The sequence below is a fragment of the Taeniopygia guttata genome, chromosome 1 (genome assembly GCF_048771995.1).
Source record: "Taeniopygia guttata chromosome 1, bTaeGut7.mat, whole genome shotgun sequence".
NCBI lineage: Eukaryota > Metazoa > Chordata > Aves > Passeriformes > Estrildidae > Taeniopygia > Taeniopygia guttata.
Genome location: NC_133024.1, coordinates 105,225,337 through 105,241,664, shown reverse-complemented (window position 1 = coordinate 105,241,664; position 16,328 = coordinate 105,225,337). Strand labels below are relative to the sequence as shown.

Here is a 16,328-nt window from a genome sequence, read left to right as displayed (position 1 = left end):
TTTAAAAGATAAAAGTAACTGGGTATTATAGCTAATAATTGAAAATATAATTAATTTGAATCAGAAATTAATTCAGATTAATTTGCTGAGAATTACAGCATTTTTTCCATTCTGATTTTTTAAATTTGGTATTGAAGTACTAAATTGATGTTAGGTGTGGGAATCAAAATATGGCAATCTGGCCAATGAGAGTCTTTACCCATTAAGCCCTGTATGTTATTGTTCATTTAGTGATGACTGCAGATGGTTAACTCAGCAGGCTGAAGGTTATAGGTGTATAAATAGTACACAATCACACCTGAATTCCTTGCATCAGCATGTCATCAGAACATAAGCTAGTGTAAAACTAGCCTTTTCTTAATAGGATACTGAGCTTCTGTTTGAAAGAGGAGAAGAAAAATTTTAAAAATCACCAAAACCCCAAACCAGTCCAAACTGCTCTAATTGCCTGCTCACTCTGTGGCTCCTTGCTTTGGTAGGAGCTAGTGAGGCATCTTTTCTCCCTCTGTGCAACTTCATCTGGGATAGCCAAAGTGAAGAGGAGGAAGAATGCAGACAACTTTCATTCCTTTCCTTCATTGTCACTTATTTAAACAGGAAATTAAATAGCAGCCTGATTACAAGCCCTGCCCTGCTGGGACTCAAAAGGCCAGGCAGCCTTCCACTGGCAGAGCCCAGGGTATGAACTTCACGTCATTTGTGGATAAGGCTGAGGCTGCCTTTGCTTGCCTTTGCTCATTTCTTGTAGGGTAGAAACTTATTAGGGACCCTTTTGCCATTCCCTGTGTTCCAAGATGAAGAACAATATCAGCAGTTTGTGGGTTTTTATTATTCCAGGGCTGACAGTGTGCTGCTTTGATTTCAGTAAAACAATTAACAATTTAGTTCATATTATTGGCTATGTGGCAAACACTGAATTAGAATTCCTTGATTAAAAAAAATAAATTCTTTAAGTATATAGATAAAACATGCTACAGATATAAAGAAAAAGGACAGAAAGGCAGCCTGATTTTCCAGATTTGTGATATATACACAGAACTGGATGAGGTTGTACATTCATATTGCTATATTTGAACTACTGTGCATCATTGATTTTGTTCCACTGGGCAATCTTGGGATAAAATAAATTGCAGCTCTGATTTCATTACTTGTTTTTAATCAAGGGCTCTTAATTGCACAGGCTTTATTCCTAATAGCATCAACTACTGTCTTCTAATTAAAAATTATAAATAAATTTATACCTAAGTAACATGATAAATGCACAGCCTTAATTCTTTAAGCCTTTTAATAAACTCAGCAAATTCCAGTGATAACACAGGCAAAACAAAGAGAATGCTATGAAAAGAATATCAGAAAGAAATTAATGTAATGTAGCAATTTCCTTTAAAGAATCAAAAAAAAAAAAAAAAGGTCTTAAGTAGCTAAAAGGTAAATGAGGCCTAAATACATAAAAGAGAAAAGAGGAAAAAAATAATGTAATTCTGAAGTATTCATTGCAGTCATGTAGGAGGGCAGTAAATGGGCCTCTGTTGGGATAGACAGGTAAATCTTGTACCCCAGCACTTTGTTCTCAGTGTCTGCACACAGAGCGAACCTGAAGCATGTGCTCCTCAAAGCTGTTGAATATCATATCAATTTCCAGTAAAACAGAAACCACAAATAGTTTCCATCACCAAAGCTCTCTATATTCATTTCTTTCCTGAGTGATGACCTTGTGTTATAGTGTCAGGAAGTTAATGGATTAATGTTGAAGTTAATGGTGAGAGCAACACTTTTGGAAATAACCTTGTCATGGATCTTCCCTTCTATTTTATTATAACACAGGGCTTCAAATCTTTTAGAAGGTCAGTTTTAGTCATGTGGTCTGGGGAAAAAGATCTTATTTTCAAAGTTAAGTTTACAGACCATTAATTTACAATGTAGACAAAATGTTATGGTAACTTTTCTATATATAAAGCAGAGAACAGTCAGACTGCTGTGATTCTTTGGCTGAGAATAAAAGTTACCTGCCTGCCTGTGTAATTTTAAACAAAGAGAAAGGTAGAATAAAATAAAGACAGATAGTCCTAAATGTAGAACAGATATTTGCTATATAAGATCTACAAAACTGAAATTATAATTACTGTCAGATTTATTTCCTATTTAGTATTTTTATATATATTATTATATTTATGTGAATATTAAAATTTATATATTTATTGTATATTATTCTTGCAGGAAAATATCTCAATTGGCAGACTGTTTCCAAAACCACCACCTGTCTGCATCTTCCTCAAAAAAAATAGTAGTGTTTTCCACAAAATTCTCGCCTCTTCTATCTAGATCTCCTTATTTAGAAAAGAGAATTTTTGTTAAAAAATTACCTAGGCAGCTTCCTTTCAGTTGAGCTTAACCATAAAATGGTTTTCAGGATTAGGGGGTTGTAGGCTCCTCCTAATGTTTGATTGGTAGAAACAGGATCCTTTGTTCAAAGCAGATAAACAAGGTGCTGTCTTAGTTCCCACGTGCTCAGTAACAGAGTGATCTGCCCTCTCGTGAAGGAATAGCACAGGAAATGGAAGAAGTTCTGTTTTCAGCTTTAAATGATGGAGAGACCCCAGAGGTGCTGAAGTAGCCTTTTAGCAGATAAAAATTTGGGGGGAAAAACATCTAACCCCCCCTAACTCCTTTAGGGCTCTATTCAAAGAGCAAGTGCACTTTAGTCTGAGTCTTAATCAAAATCAGTTTACAGACCTTCTGAGATTAAAACCTAAATGCATTAATCATTTAACATTTATTTATTTTTACTTAGTATTTAGACTCTTTCACTAGGGATTGCATGTAAGTTCAGGTCTATGTGAAGAATTCCTTATCTGAGTCAAAACAAGATTTCAAAAGGAATACTGCTTTGGGAGAATGAAGGGGGGAAAAGCTTTTTTTTCCTCACAGGTATTTCCCGATTTGTATATTAAAGCACAACGATGAAGACAGTTGAGTCTTGCTGTTTGTTGTTAATGGCTTCAAATATTTGTATGCATCTTACTGTTTGTATTTACAAATACAAACAGTTTTTCAACTTGTATTGTCCGTTTTATTGGCTAGCTGGAGTCTGTTTAGTACAAAAGTACAATTAGGCAATCAATTAACTTTGCTCTTTCATTTTGTTGATACACATTATGGATTAAATATGCAGCTTCAGTGCATTTATATGGAAATTTGCTCTGAGAGAAAGACTAACAGGAAAGATGCATGGGAGCTGGCTGCTGGCTGAGTGATTGCTCTGGATTTCCTGGCTTGCTTCTGCAGTGAGGCAGCTGGCCTAGGTGGAGAGAAGAAAGAAAGGAGACGAAAAGGTGGAGAGGAAAGGGGGAAACAAAAAATGACCAAAATTTAAAAAGCTTTTTAATATTAACCATAAATTAGCATTATAAAAATATGGATAGGTTTACCAGTAGTATTTTATTGCAGATTTAGTGCTGTTCCAGTAGATGGCACTAATTACATAAATAATTTGCTAAAATGAACTAAATTTAAGAAAAAAACAATCTGAAAGCACAGGTATAAATTGTCTAAATCAGTATAATTTCACACTATAAAAAGAAAACTAGTCAAAATATATGATTTCACTCTATTTTCTATCTCAGTATTCAATGTCACAAATAATTGTAGTTTCCATAAAGCATAATAATGCATCCATCTATTTGTATCTCAGAGAAGAATAATCAACATTCTCATCAGTGGTTATCAATTTGAGCTGTCATGTCTTTTCCAGCATTTCGAAGTTGGTTGCTTTGTCTCTCAGAGTTTAGAAGTAGTCCTGTGATCTTCTGACTAAAAGAATGTAAAACATATAGAAAGACTGATTTTTATTTCCACTATCTGTGGAAGTGTTTTTTTTTTCTTTTTTCCTTCTTTTTATACAGATGGCATAAGTTATTCAGCTCCTTTTCTAATAACCATGCGATGTATGTTATAATTTTTTTGTTGTTCTGAGGATTATTTTCTTTCTCTTTTTACTTCAGCAATTTTCAAAAGAAATACGACAATGGCAAATAAATGTAGATGTGGCAAATGACATGGCTCTGAAGCTGCTCCGTGATTATTCAGCAGATGACACCAGAAAGGTACAACTGATGACAGATAGCATCAATGCATCGTGGGCTGCCATTAATAAAAGGTAGGATATAAATTCTGCTGTTAGATTTGTTGTTACTCTCCATTAACATTCATTGTCCAGCTGTGGTTGGAGAGTACAGAAGATGTAACTGTAGTGATCACAACTCTTCTGTAGAATTTTTTGAAAATGTGTCTTTAGAATAGCATTTAATTATAGCAAATAAAATTTAGCTTCCTGCCAATTTTCCTCTTCTCTAAACAGTTGCCAACTAACTTAACCTGATAGATTCTATTTCAAGTATTTAACATTGTTTTATATATCTCTATTATCTCCACAACACGACCACAATAGTGATTCTGACTCATAAACCAAATCTGAAAATGACAGACATAGCCTATTGAAGCAGGTTCAAAGTAAAAATGCTATCCTGTATCTTTGAAGCAAATCTCTAGTGAAGAAAGTTTTTATTAAATCCTTGACCACATTCTTGATTATATTTCACAGCCTTTCAGTGTTTGCTTTAGATGTCAGTTTCTTATTAAAAGCAATTTTTTTGCAACTTGGCAACAAATTGTGAATCATTCAATATGCAATCTACAAGATTATAACATATTACAGTAAAAATTGCTTTCTTTATAGTAGTGAAAGAGTTTTAAATCATTGCACCTAAGATTAGATACGTAAAAATTATATGAAAATTATTTTAATCAGTATCTTGGTTTAAACTTTATAACTGAAACCATAAACTAATTATATATTAACATGTTTTTAATTAAAGTCTGTGAGCAAGGCCAGAGAAGTCAGTTTAGCTAAATACGCAGTAACTTCAGTAGATCTTGCACAAAGGTGGTTACTTAAATCACTGATGACTATAGAAGTTTAATGCTACTTTTTGTGTAGTTTGTTGTTCATATGAATGAGAGTCACTTAGCAGTATTTTTCTGAAGCAAACTTACAACTGATTTAAGACCCTGTTTAAATGAGAGAAGGGATACTCTTGATGTGCACTAAAAGAAAGGCATGCAGTAATTTAAAGATTTTTATTTTAAAATAAACTGAGATTTTAGTATAAACATTCTGATTTTACCTGCTTGCATTTCTCCCAGTACAGTAATAGCCATTTTAGCTTTACTAGAAGTAGCTGTATTTTTACAAAATGATGCTTTTCTCACTGTGGCCTGAGAAGGAGTTTGAGGAGTTTGGAGTCTATTACTGGATTTGGAGAAAGGCTGGGAGTCTAATGCTCAAAACCATTCCCCATGAGCAGATACAATCAGCAGCTCTAAAGGATTCGACATGAGAACCAAAGTGGTTTTGTCTCTATTTAGAATCACAACTCCCTCCTGGTGAGAACTCTAGGATATGTTGGTAGCTGCTGTGGCTGCTCTTTATTAATTGCAGCTAAGGGGGCATTTCTAAACCTGTTAATGCCTCAGGCACAAGCCCAGGTATGTCTAATGTTGCCCAAAGGTGAGAATTGCCATTCCTGCATGGGCTCTGCCAAGTACTAGGCTAAGAGAGAGTACAGATTCTTCTAAACACATTCCTTCCAAGCTTCTATAAAATGCACAGACGTGTTAGATGAATTACTATAGTAAATATTTTATGTCTAAGAAGAGACTTACTTAAGTGACTGAGTTGACATTTCCCTTTAAGATGTACAAAAATATAGGAATAAGTAAGAGCTGTGACATGAGTATCCTAGTTTTTGATTGTATGATGATGTTACATTTCTAATATATTTTTAATTTAGTGATTTGTATGCAACTTTTGTAGTACTTCTCATGATTTGGGAACTTGGAAAAGAAGCATTGCTACAAACAGTAGTTGATAAGTTTCTCTAAGGCTTCTCTCTCTCATTTTTGTTGGTCTTTTGTGAGACATTGATAAATATGGACATATGAGAACATTGAGTCACCATGACTTTTACTTGGAAGATTTTCTGTACATGTAGATTTTGTAGGCTCTTTGAAGCACCAGTCAGGTATTTTGCTCATACAGCGGCTCCTGAGTGGGTCTTGAAAAAATGTCCTAGGTTTCTGGAGGGATTTAAAGCCATGTAGATGTGAGACTTGGGGACATGATTTAGAGGTGGGTTTGGGAGCATTGGGTTAAGGGTTTGACTTGATGCTTTCAGAGGTCTTTTCCAACCTAGATGATTCTGTGATTCCTTTGTTAAAGAGCCCTGTGCAAAGAGATAACAAAGTCCTTGTTTCTTTGGATGACTTAAATACCAATTTGTTCTGATTTTTTGGGGAGGTTTCACTTTGGATATTTTGCCCCCCCCCTCCCCCCATGCTTCAACTATCCAGCTTTCAAGTAATTGCATAGAAAAATAAAAAAAGGGGAAGATGTTACGGTTTTGGGAATCTTTTTAACTGTAAGAGAATATTTACTCAGTAGAAAGGAGACATGAATTGTTTTGTCACAGTCTTCAAGAAAGGCTAGTTTCCACTCAGATATGTATGCAATGATTTCAGATATATCCGTGTGAGTTATTTTCCTCTAGACAATGAATAGTACTCTCATGACTTGGTCACTTCACAGTGGCAGTAGAAATAGATTCCAAATTATATTCTTGACCATTTCTCCAGTATTTTACAAGAGGTTTTATCACTTTTTATGCACATCTTAAGTTCCAAGAGGAAATATTCAGCTGAAGATTTTGCTTTCTCTATACATATTGCTAAGTTAAATGGCCTAAATATTTTGTTAATATTTTATTTTAAAAATTAAGAGTCGCTTACATTGTTTTGATCTAGTTTTCCTTAAACCTGTCATTATATCAGAATTTTGTGTCAGTGTGAAAAAAATGTAAAACCTGCTTTTCCATGAACCAGTTTACTAAGACAACAGGCAGGCAAGAAGTGGTAAAATTCCACTTTGCCTTTTGGCAATAGTTGCCAAAGCAAGTACTTCAGTCATTAAGGCAACATCTGTTAGCTTGTGTTTTGTTTTGCTTAAGTAGATTTGCAGCTGATTGCTGTGTGTTTACCCTTTGCCTTACTGTTGTTTTTTATAACATTGAGCTATAACCAGTACCTCTCTAAGCCCTTTAAGAGACAAGTTGGTGAATGCTTGGTGGCTGTTTCCCTTTTTTTCACTTGACACTTTTCAATTTTTACTTTTGTTGTTGATACTACAAAATACACTAAAAAGCACATGAACTGATCACTTGGGAGAAAGCCAGACTGACTTGTAAACAGGACTCTTCTTCTTTAGAAGCATTGACTTTCCAAGAAAAAACCTTATTATTTAAGCTGAAGCAATTTAAGAGCGAGTTCTATTCTTTATTGCTTGCATTAACAAAAATAAATCTAACAGATGAACTGAAGTCTTCTCAAGAAGAGAAAAAAGGCAATGATAGAAGCGACCATTGGAAATTTGTTATATAAAAAAATGTTTATTATGGTAGTGTTATGTTACTTCCTCCTTTTACATTTTACATGAATTACCATATAAAAATATCAACCGCTGCCTGTATTTTCCTTTCCTTTGAATCCACTAAGTGTGCTAAATATCAAACTAAAAACAGATCTTTCTTAAATGGAGTGTCTATTATGAAAATAATTGTATAACATACTCTGAGAATTGTTTAGGATATCCAACCACCACTGTGTAATAGATATCTCCAAATATTCACATCACCCTCTAGTTCCTGTGGGTGCTCAATGGGGTACAGGCCACACAGTAGGTTTTGGAAGTTCTCACTGCTCAAGATGGTTTTTTGGCTCCTGAAAAAATATAGAGAACACACCACAATCCAAAAATAAAAAGCAACTTTCTTTTCCCCACTACAAGGTATGACAGAGAAAAAAAATCAGTGTAAGGAGAGGCAAGGAAATGTGTTTCTAAACCTGTTTGAAAGATCTGAGGTACCAGGTCCCATGTTTTACTAAGAATGGTGTTAATTCTCTAATTTAGGCAGTTGTATAAGCACCTTGATTTTGCATGTCATCTGGACAGTATAAAATGTAATTGGCCAAACAAAGGACATAATCAGTACAAAAGTATGATGCATATACTTCATAGGTAAATGCATAATAAAACAGTCATTCTAAGTGTGAAAAAGGGCATAATGTAGATCTGATCTTTCAGCAGCAAACTGTTCCTTATCAGCTGCTGCTTGTTATAAAGACACAAATCTAACCTTTACCTGTACATGAATCTTGTAAGTATAATTTTGCTACCTGCACAGAAAGAGCTCAATCATTCTGCTGGAGACAGGTTTTCTTAATATACTGTACCCATCCAAACACTACTTTACTTTATGTTACTTGTGGAAGTAATCACATTTGTTTTACAGTTCTGTTGCATTCTGAGTGAGGAAAAACTGCATTTACACAGCAGCAGCCAGAAGTGTGAATTTTGTTGAGTTATACTGAAGATTCATGGTTAGTTCCTAGTATCTAGGAGCCATCTCTGAAAAGCTTATCTGCTCATTTTGGCTTGGACTGCTCAACTCAAGCAGCAAAGAATTCACACTCTCCAAGTAAACTCGTCCTTTCCCTTTCCATTCTCCAGCGGTTTTGAAGCTTAGTTTGCATTCCTAAAATCTGTATAGTACCATGAGTGTGAGCAGCTCCAAAAATTCTCTGTGCAGGCACACTGTGGCCATGAGAAACTTGTTTACTTGAGAAGTCTGTTTACACATCTGTGCCTGCAGTTGTTGTCCTGGATATAGAGCTGCATTCATGGGAGTGTGAGCAAGAAATCCTTGCAAATGTGACTTTAAATGAAGATGAAAAATGTCATTTTCTGATGTAATTTTTTTTTTCCAAAAAGAACACTATAATTTTCATTTTTATCATAATTCTGTGGTGATTTATTGATTGGTTTTCAATATAATTTTGCCAGGTTCAAAGAAAGTAGACATGAAGAGAGACTGCTTCTTTACAATGAACATGTCATGCTGAAGCTTGTTATTTACACCAGTTTAGCAATGGATTCTAATTTAAAATTGCAAAGTCTGGTGGAAAATATTGTAATTGTAGGGTAATTCTTTTGTTTTGTGAGAGATGTTGAATATATTTATCTCTGTTGCCTGCACTCTTTAAAGAAGAAGTTCTCAGTCTAGATATTTGCTGCCTTTGAGAACTTCTCTTGGTATGAGATCTGTAAGGACTAAAGTACTTTACATCAGTAAAACTGGTCATACTGAACAAAAGTGAATCTCTGCAATCTGAGGTATCACAGTTGAGATTATGTCAAGGACCAAATAATTTTATACACCAACATACTAATTTATCTCTGTTGACTATTATTTTGAATAAAACAAAGATTTGAAAAAAACATTTTATCTGGCATTATTCTGAAAAGTCTGAATTACATATGGGATCCTCATGCCTTTATTATTAGAGAAGTAGGCATAAGAAGCCTTTCATTTTCATGAAACTAATTTGTCAGTAAAGCACTCCACACTTCTCAAAAGTTATTCTCCAGCAAACTCTAATGAAAAATTCTGTATTTGCTGCTTGTGATGCAAAAATGTTAAGCCTTTTGTGTTTAGAATATGGATGTCTTTAAAGTTGCCTAAGAGTTGTTTTCTGACAAGAGATTTAAGTATTTTTTATTTTATTTGTTCCAACCAGTTACCTTTATTTTAAATCCTCAGACAAGGACTATAAGAAGAGTGTGAATGGCAAGTGTGTGAATTGATTTTAATTTGTTATGTTTTTTGGTTTATGTTTTACTTATATAATTTCTTAATATATCCTTTTTCAAAAGCACACTTAAAAAAACATTTGGTGCAGAGGGATTATTCTATGATAATAGATGAAAGAGAGGTAATGTATTTGAAAGACATTCTACTAACTGCCTACAATCTCAAGCAAATATTTAGGTACAAAATATAAGATCAGTCTTACCAGCAATGACATCAGTTAACAATGCTTTGCTATTTTTTCCTCCTGACATCCCTCAGAATGATGATATTTCATAACATATAAGAAAAATATATTGTACGAAGTAAATGAAGATGCCAGACAAAGCTCATATAATCAGGAGATCTAGAAAGTCATCTTAACTGCTTGTATTCTAGTTTTATCTTAGTTCTCCACTTAGCTGACAGCACTTTTTTGTGCAGTGCTGACATCAGATCCAAGATGAGAATCCAATTGGTAGTAGTGAATGTTTTTGGTTTAATTTTTGAGAATATAGACTTGGATATGATTTCAAAATGCTGGTAGGATGCACTGAAAAGGCAATGTGACCCAGAATAACGTGTGAGTCATCATTTCCACCTTTGTGAACGTATTCCTGTGATTTTTGAGAAACTCTTTCATGATTATAAAAAGGAAAGAGTTCTTGAGTTATTTTGGGAGAGAGTAGCAGCAGTAATACAGTATTTGACAAAAGGATCTCTGGATCCTTGTGACTTCAGGGATGAGTTTCTTAAAAGTTTTAGCATGAGTCTAACCAAATTTTCCCACCACTTGAGTATATATATAGCCTAGTACTTTTATCTCTTCTAAAAAGGCAATATATCATCTGTAGGTCTTCTAAGTCCTCCCACAGACCAAAAAAAAAACAACGTCACAGCAAAAAGTGTTGCAGTTTTTGAATTAAATGGCTGTTTTCTGTATGTTCCACAAAGGATTTGCTCAGATTTCTAGGCACCATGAATTCAGCTCATTGAGAGCTTAGTTGTTTTTGGTTTTAAATCACAGAATCACGGACTATTCTGAGGTATGGTACCCACAAAGATCATCCAGTCCAGTTCTTAAGTGAATGGCCCATACTGGGATGGTCCCCAGGACCTTGGTGTTACTAGCACCATGCTCCAACTGTAATGGAGTGTTAATGATTTAATTGTACACACTTTAAAGGAGAATAGCACTGGTATCTTGCAGCTAGGCCATAGTGTGAGCAAGTTATCAACCGAAACTAAGCAGGAAATGCATTTAGAAGACCATTCCTTCCTGCTCAGACATTTGCTATTTCACTTTTTTTCCTCATTCTTGGCTTTTATTTTGGTCTTGATTAAAAGAAAATTCTGTTTCTTTGTTCATAATTACTGTGTGTTAAATGCTCTTTACTCCTTTCTGTTGAAATGAGGATGCCTCTGCTGTTCGATGGAAATTCAACTGAACAAAATCATTAAATAGTTTATGGAACAGAATTCTAAAAGGAGAGCAGTTTTGTGACCAGATTTGAATCATAACTGAAGCTTAATGTGGGCATATCAAAGAACTGTTCTATTTCAGAAATCTTCCTCTTTTGCATATGCAGGAGATGAAGAAGGAGCAAGGTACTAAAGGAAGAATAAGTCTGATTTATGAAAGAACATAAATGTCAATTTTTGTTTCCATCCCATTAGAAAATTGAGACAAATGTGTTGTTCTTTCTCTTAAAGGTGAGATTTGCTGCAGTAATTAGAAAATTTTTGTTTCTGTTTGAACAAGAACAGAAGCTTATACTGTGTGCCCTGAAAGTCTAGCCTTAAATCTATTTTCTATTAGTGTGTAGATAAATTAACAAATTATAGAAAACTGATTATTGCTGTCATCCAAAGCTCGTAGAAAAAATGAATGTCTTTTCAGTCCCCTCAATAGACTTCTTATCAAGCTTCATATCCGTTAAGACAAACTGAACAGAAATTAATAATGCTGATGGACTAGCATAGTGCCAGGAAAAGGAATTTGACCTCAGTTGTCATGTTGTGTTTGCCTTGTTATTACTGTGATAGCTTTTTTTTTTTTTTTTTTCCTGGTGTTTTCCCTGTATTTTTGTATTTCTTCAGCTGCTGTGCAGGCAGTTTAATATTTCCCCTCACTGGCTTGTCAGTCATGCTTGAAACCGAGGATAATTTAGTCTGCTATTAAACGCTTAGTCTCTCTTTGGAGGTTACCACCAAACATGTCAGGTTGACAACAGCAGTGCTTGCCTTTTTTGTGTGTTGTTTAGCTATGACTGAAATTTCAATCACATGTTTTATATAAAGTCACAAAGAAATCAATAAATAACGAGTCCTCATTACTCCTGATAAGGTCAGTGGCACAAGAGGCTGATGGTCGTGACTCTGGCTGACCAAGGCAGAGATCTGGGGAAGGGGCAGCACAGGATGCAGATTGGAAACCATTAGAATTAGCAATGTGGTTTTCTTGCACATCCCAAAATAGGCATGGTGAGAAATCACTGAGGAGAAGTGAGATTCCACTGGTAAATCTTGAGGATAGAGCATTTATGGTGAATCTGATACAGGTGCATAAAATAGGAAACAGTAAGTAAGCAGGGAATTTGTGAAAAGAAAAAGATTATGTTGTATATTCATGTTTTTTGTCATTTAATATCAATTACATTTTGACCAATACCCTAAATTTGTATTCCCTGACTAATTTAAAAAATGTGGAGCACTTCCTAGCTACTAAGCATTACATCTCCTGCAAATTATATAAAAAAAAATATTATCTTCTGCAAATGATAAGAAATAATAGCTCTTGGAACTATCACTCTAGCTGGCATTTCTGCAGGTTCTTCCTTTGTGCAAGATACATAATCAGTTACATATCTGAGATATATCTGCTTAAGCACAGTAGTGCCCTGTGGCAATGCATTATATGGGTCTACTTCATGATATTATTTTTATCTAAAATATGCCATGTATTTCTGAGATTCCATTGCTTTAATTGACACAGTGTGTGGTAAAAGCAAAGTTTTGTGAAGGGCCTAAAGGGCCAAGCTTGCAATGCCTATGTCCTACTTCCTGCACTTTATCTTGGTAGTGTAATATGTTTGCTTCTGTCCTTATTTTCTTTTATTGTTCTTTTTTTTTTTCCTTTATCTTATATTATTTTTTTAAATTCACATCATGTTAGAGGCTAATTTAGTGTTGGGTTTTTTTTAAATCTAGCTTGGATGCATTTTCTGTAGCCCACAACATGGCTTACATATTCTAGGTTCAGTTATTTTTTGCCTTAAAAATTTTGGTGCTGCTTCTTACCAGTAATGGTAAACAGTTCCAAAATTTCCATGAGTTCTTGGTGCTTGGAGCATGTCTGAGGTTGATCTTCAGCTGTGGTAATTAATTAGTAGCAGTGTCAGCTGATGAACTATATACCTTTACTGATTGCAAGAAATTAGATTTATCTTTGAGGTAGTTTACATGTAAGTTTCTTAGTGAGAATTTATTCCAAGGGATGAGAGACAGCATTTCCAGTGCTTGTTTTCTCTTGTTTTTTCTATGGAGACACCAGCAGAATACACTTGTGAAATAAGATGGCACTAAGAAATCTTAGTTCAGATCTGCCGTTGGTGACACTCTTCCTTTCTGTACTGTGCTGACCCCTTAGAGCTGTGGACATTTGTCTCTGTTATTTCTTTTCATGTTGGGGAAAATAAAAGTAGAAGTATGGAATGTATTTTTTGAATTTTGCTTTAGCTAAATTTGTTTTCCGATCTTGTCACTGCTTTTATGTCTGCTGTTACTCTCCTTTCTGCTGGTTGGGACAAGGTACCCAGCCCAGCTCAGGAAAGTGAGTTCAAGATGGACATAAATATGTATTCCTTTCATTTTTACTATCTTTCAGATGCTAATATATATTGGAATTTTCATTAAGCTGTGTGTCTTTATTTAAAATACTGAATTTTTCAAGGCTACAGCTAGTTCAGAGCCTGTCAGATTAAACTGCATTTAAATATTCTTTGTAGTGTCTGTTGTTTTGAACACATCTATTGAAACTTTCTGCTAACACATTGCTGATGATTTTTCCCATTTGGAATTATTCAGATTCTTCTGGGTTTGACTAATCTGAATAAATTTGCTGTTTTGTTCTTCATACATTTTTCCCAGTGGTTCATTACTTAATTAATACCACCTTTTACTACGCCCTTGGAAAAGGCTCCTAATGCTCAGGGTTGAACATTATCTACGTTAACTACATTATATACTCTCAATTTCAGTTTTGTTTTATTTGTGAGGCTTCTGTAACAAAACTTTTCATCCTTGACTTCCTCCCCAAATAGCTGCTTGTGAAGAGGTTACGATGAACTTTATGGATTTCTTTGCATAAGCTGAAGCAAAGCTGAATCACCAGTTAAACTTATGAATGCATCAGTTATGTGTTCATTTCCATGACTAAAATTTGGAAAATGGTTTGAGAACAGGTAGGCATATGTTAGGGAAAAGAAATTCATCTCCTCAGATGTTGGATAAATTATCTATAATATATAGAGGATACCTGCATGGCAGTGAGTACAAAATTATAGATCTCAAACCAAATCAAGTATCTTTTTAAGATAAACACCTGATAACTATTTCAAAAATCATTAAGGAAGGAAACTTTGCAAATCATGCACTATTTAAGAGAAAGATTTGGATTACTCTGCCTGAATTGCCTGTGAGCACACAGTTTTGGGTATATGCATTTTTGTCTTGTCTCTTCATAGCAGAGTAGTCCAACTTCCTCACTCCCAGACTTAGAGTTTTGGTGTATTTATGTCTCTCTCCACTCTGTTAAATGGTCCAGAATTGTTGTTTGAAGGGTTATGATTTCTCCTACTAAGAATTTTTGTCTTTGAAATTCATCCAAAAAAAGAATTGAGGTAGAACTATCAGAGAACATCCTGTTCCCTTTGAAGTCAGCTGAAGGTTGGCTATTCGTCCTCAGTGGAGTTAGGATTTTCTCTGTAAGGCTTTTGTATCAAACACATGCTGAAGTTCTGTTGAACTGAGAGTGAGTTGAACACCATCTGAATTTGCTGAACTGGGCTCTGGAAATTCACTATTTAATTATTTATTTATATTTGCATGATCCTGAGGAACAGAACTAGAGTTTCTTTCCATGTTTCTGACTCTAATAATAAATTGTTAGTATTTCCCTATATTCTCGTATACCTCTGGTTGTAGTTCCTGATGTTTTACCATCTTTCTGCAGCATATCTATTTTAATCAGATTATTTCCTTGTAGAGTAGAACTTATTCTATAGTTCAGTTTTCTTTTGGAGTCTGAAACCTCCTGAGGAGTAAAAAATACATATATAGGTATGGAGTGGTTCCTGCAACTAATATTTTTTTATTGGATTGTATAAATATAAGAGGCAATAGGCAGGCTGCCTTCTTTCCCTCTTACTCAGATGCTAACCAGTTTTTGTTACCAGCTGCTTCTGGCCTGAATTTTACTGTTTTGAGCTGTTTTGTTTTTTTCTGGTTAGCATTTTATACTTCTTGAAATATGTTGACAGAATACATGTTTTAAAGTATTTTGAATCTGATCTGTCAGCATCTTTGTTTAATGTGAATACTACTTCAGGCCCATATTTTAGAGGGGAAAAAAAAAAGTGTGTATTTATCTAAGTGTTTATTTAATGTTACTTAATATGATGCATGGTACAATAAGAATTGTAAGTGCTGCCAGACAAGTTTTCCAGCCTGGGAATTGAGGCTTCTCTCTCTTGCATGGTAGCAAATCACTTTTTTGCTAGGGCATGGAGTTCAGCCCTCAGAGGCTGATGCTCCAAACGAAAACTACACTAACAGTTTAATAGTATCCTTTGTGAGCCCTAATTGATTTCATGTAATGCCATCAGTGCATTTCACAGTCTTATTAAATCTAGTTGTTTCTGCAGTAAGTAAGGCTAAGAAAACAAGTGCCTTTAGAATATAATTAACTCCATAATCATTTTAAATTCACTGTTTTAGAAAGCAAAGATTTTATCTTACTAAATTACATCTGAGTAATTAATATGTTGTTTATTAAATGGTACTGTTGACTGCCTTGGAATTCTGAAAGAATTATATGTTTTGGAATGCAAGAAAAAATTAATTATACATATTATAAACCATGAAGTATGAAGAAGATAAACAGAACAATAATCTTTTTGCTTTTTTGGTAGAATAAGAGACTAGTTTTGTCTGCTTGGTTTAAGTTTAGATTTTAGTATTTCTTCTTCTGACTTCTCTCTTCAATAGGAGTAACTGAATTGTTAAATATTATCTTCCCATGTCTTATTGGGGCATTACTTGAATTATACAAGGATTAGACTGGAATCTGTTCTGTGGGTTCAGAGAACTGAGGGGAGGGGGGTTGCTGGGTTGTTTGTTCTGTTGGATTTTGTTTTGTATTTTCTTTCCTTTGGATCTTTTTCTTTTTCTTTCTCTTTCTCTTTTTCTTTTCTTTTTTTTTTTTTTTTTAATTATTTAATGCTTTAAGATACTTCCTTAAAATTTGATTGAGGGCTATATAGAAAAGCCTCTGGAGAGAATTAATCAGAATATTATTCTGTGTCTATAAAT

The 16,328-nt window shown here is 34.4% G+C and overlaps 1 protein-coding gene across 21 annotated transcripts in view; it reads left to right on the top strand.

Moving 5' to 3' along the window:
- DMD (dystrophin) overlaps nt 1-16,328 on the top strand; it is a 1,135,802-nt gene that overhangs the window by 879,895 nt on the left and 239,579 nt on the right. For all 21 annotated transcript variants that reach the window (XM_072937290.1, XM_041719931.2, XM_041719926.2 and 18 more), the window contains one exon: nt 4,002-4,156. In XM_072937290.1, coding sequence (XP_072793391.1) covers nt 4,002-4,156 — 155 coding nt within the window. The remainder of the gene's footprint in view (nt 1-4,001; nt 4,157-16,328) is intronic.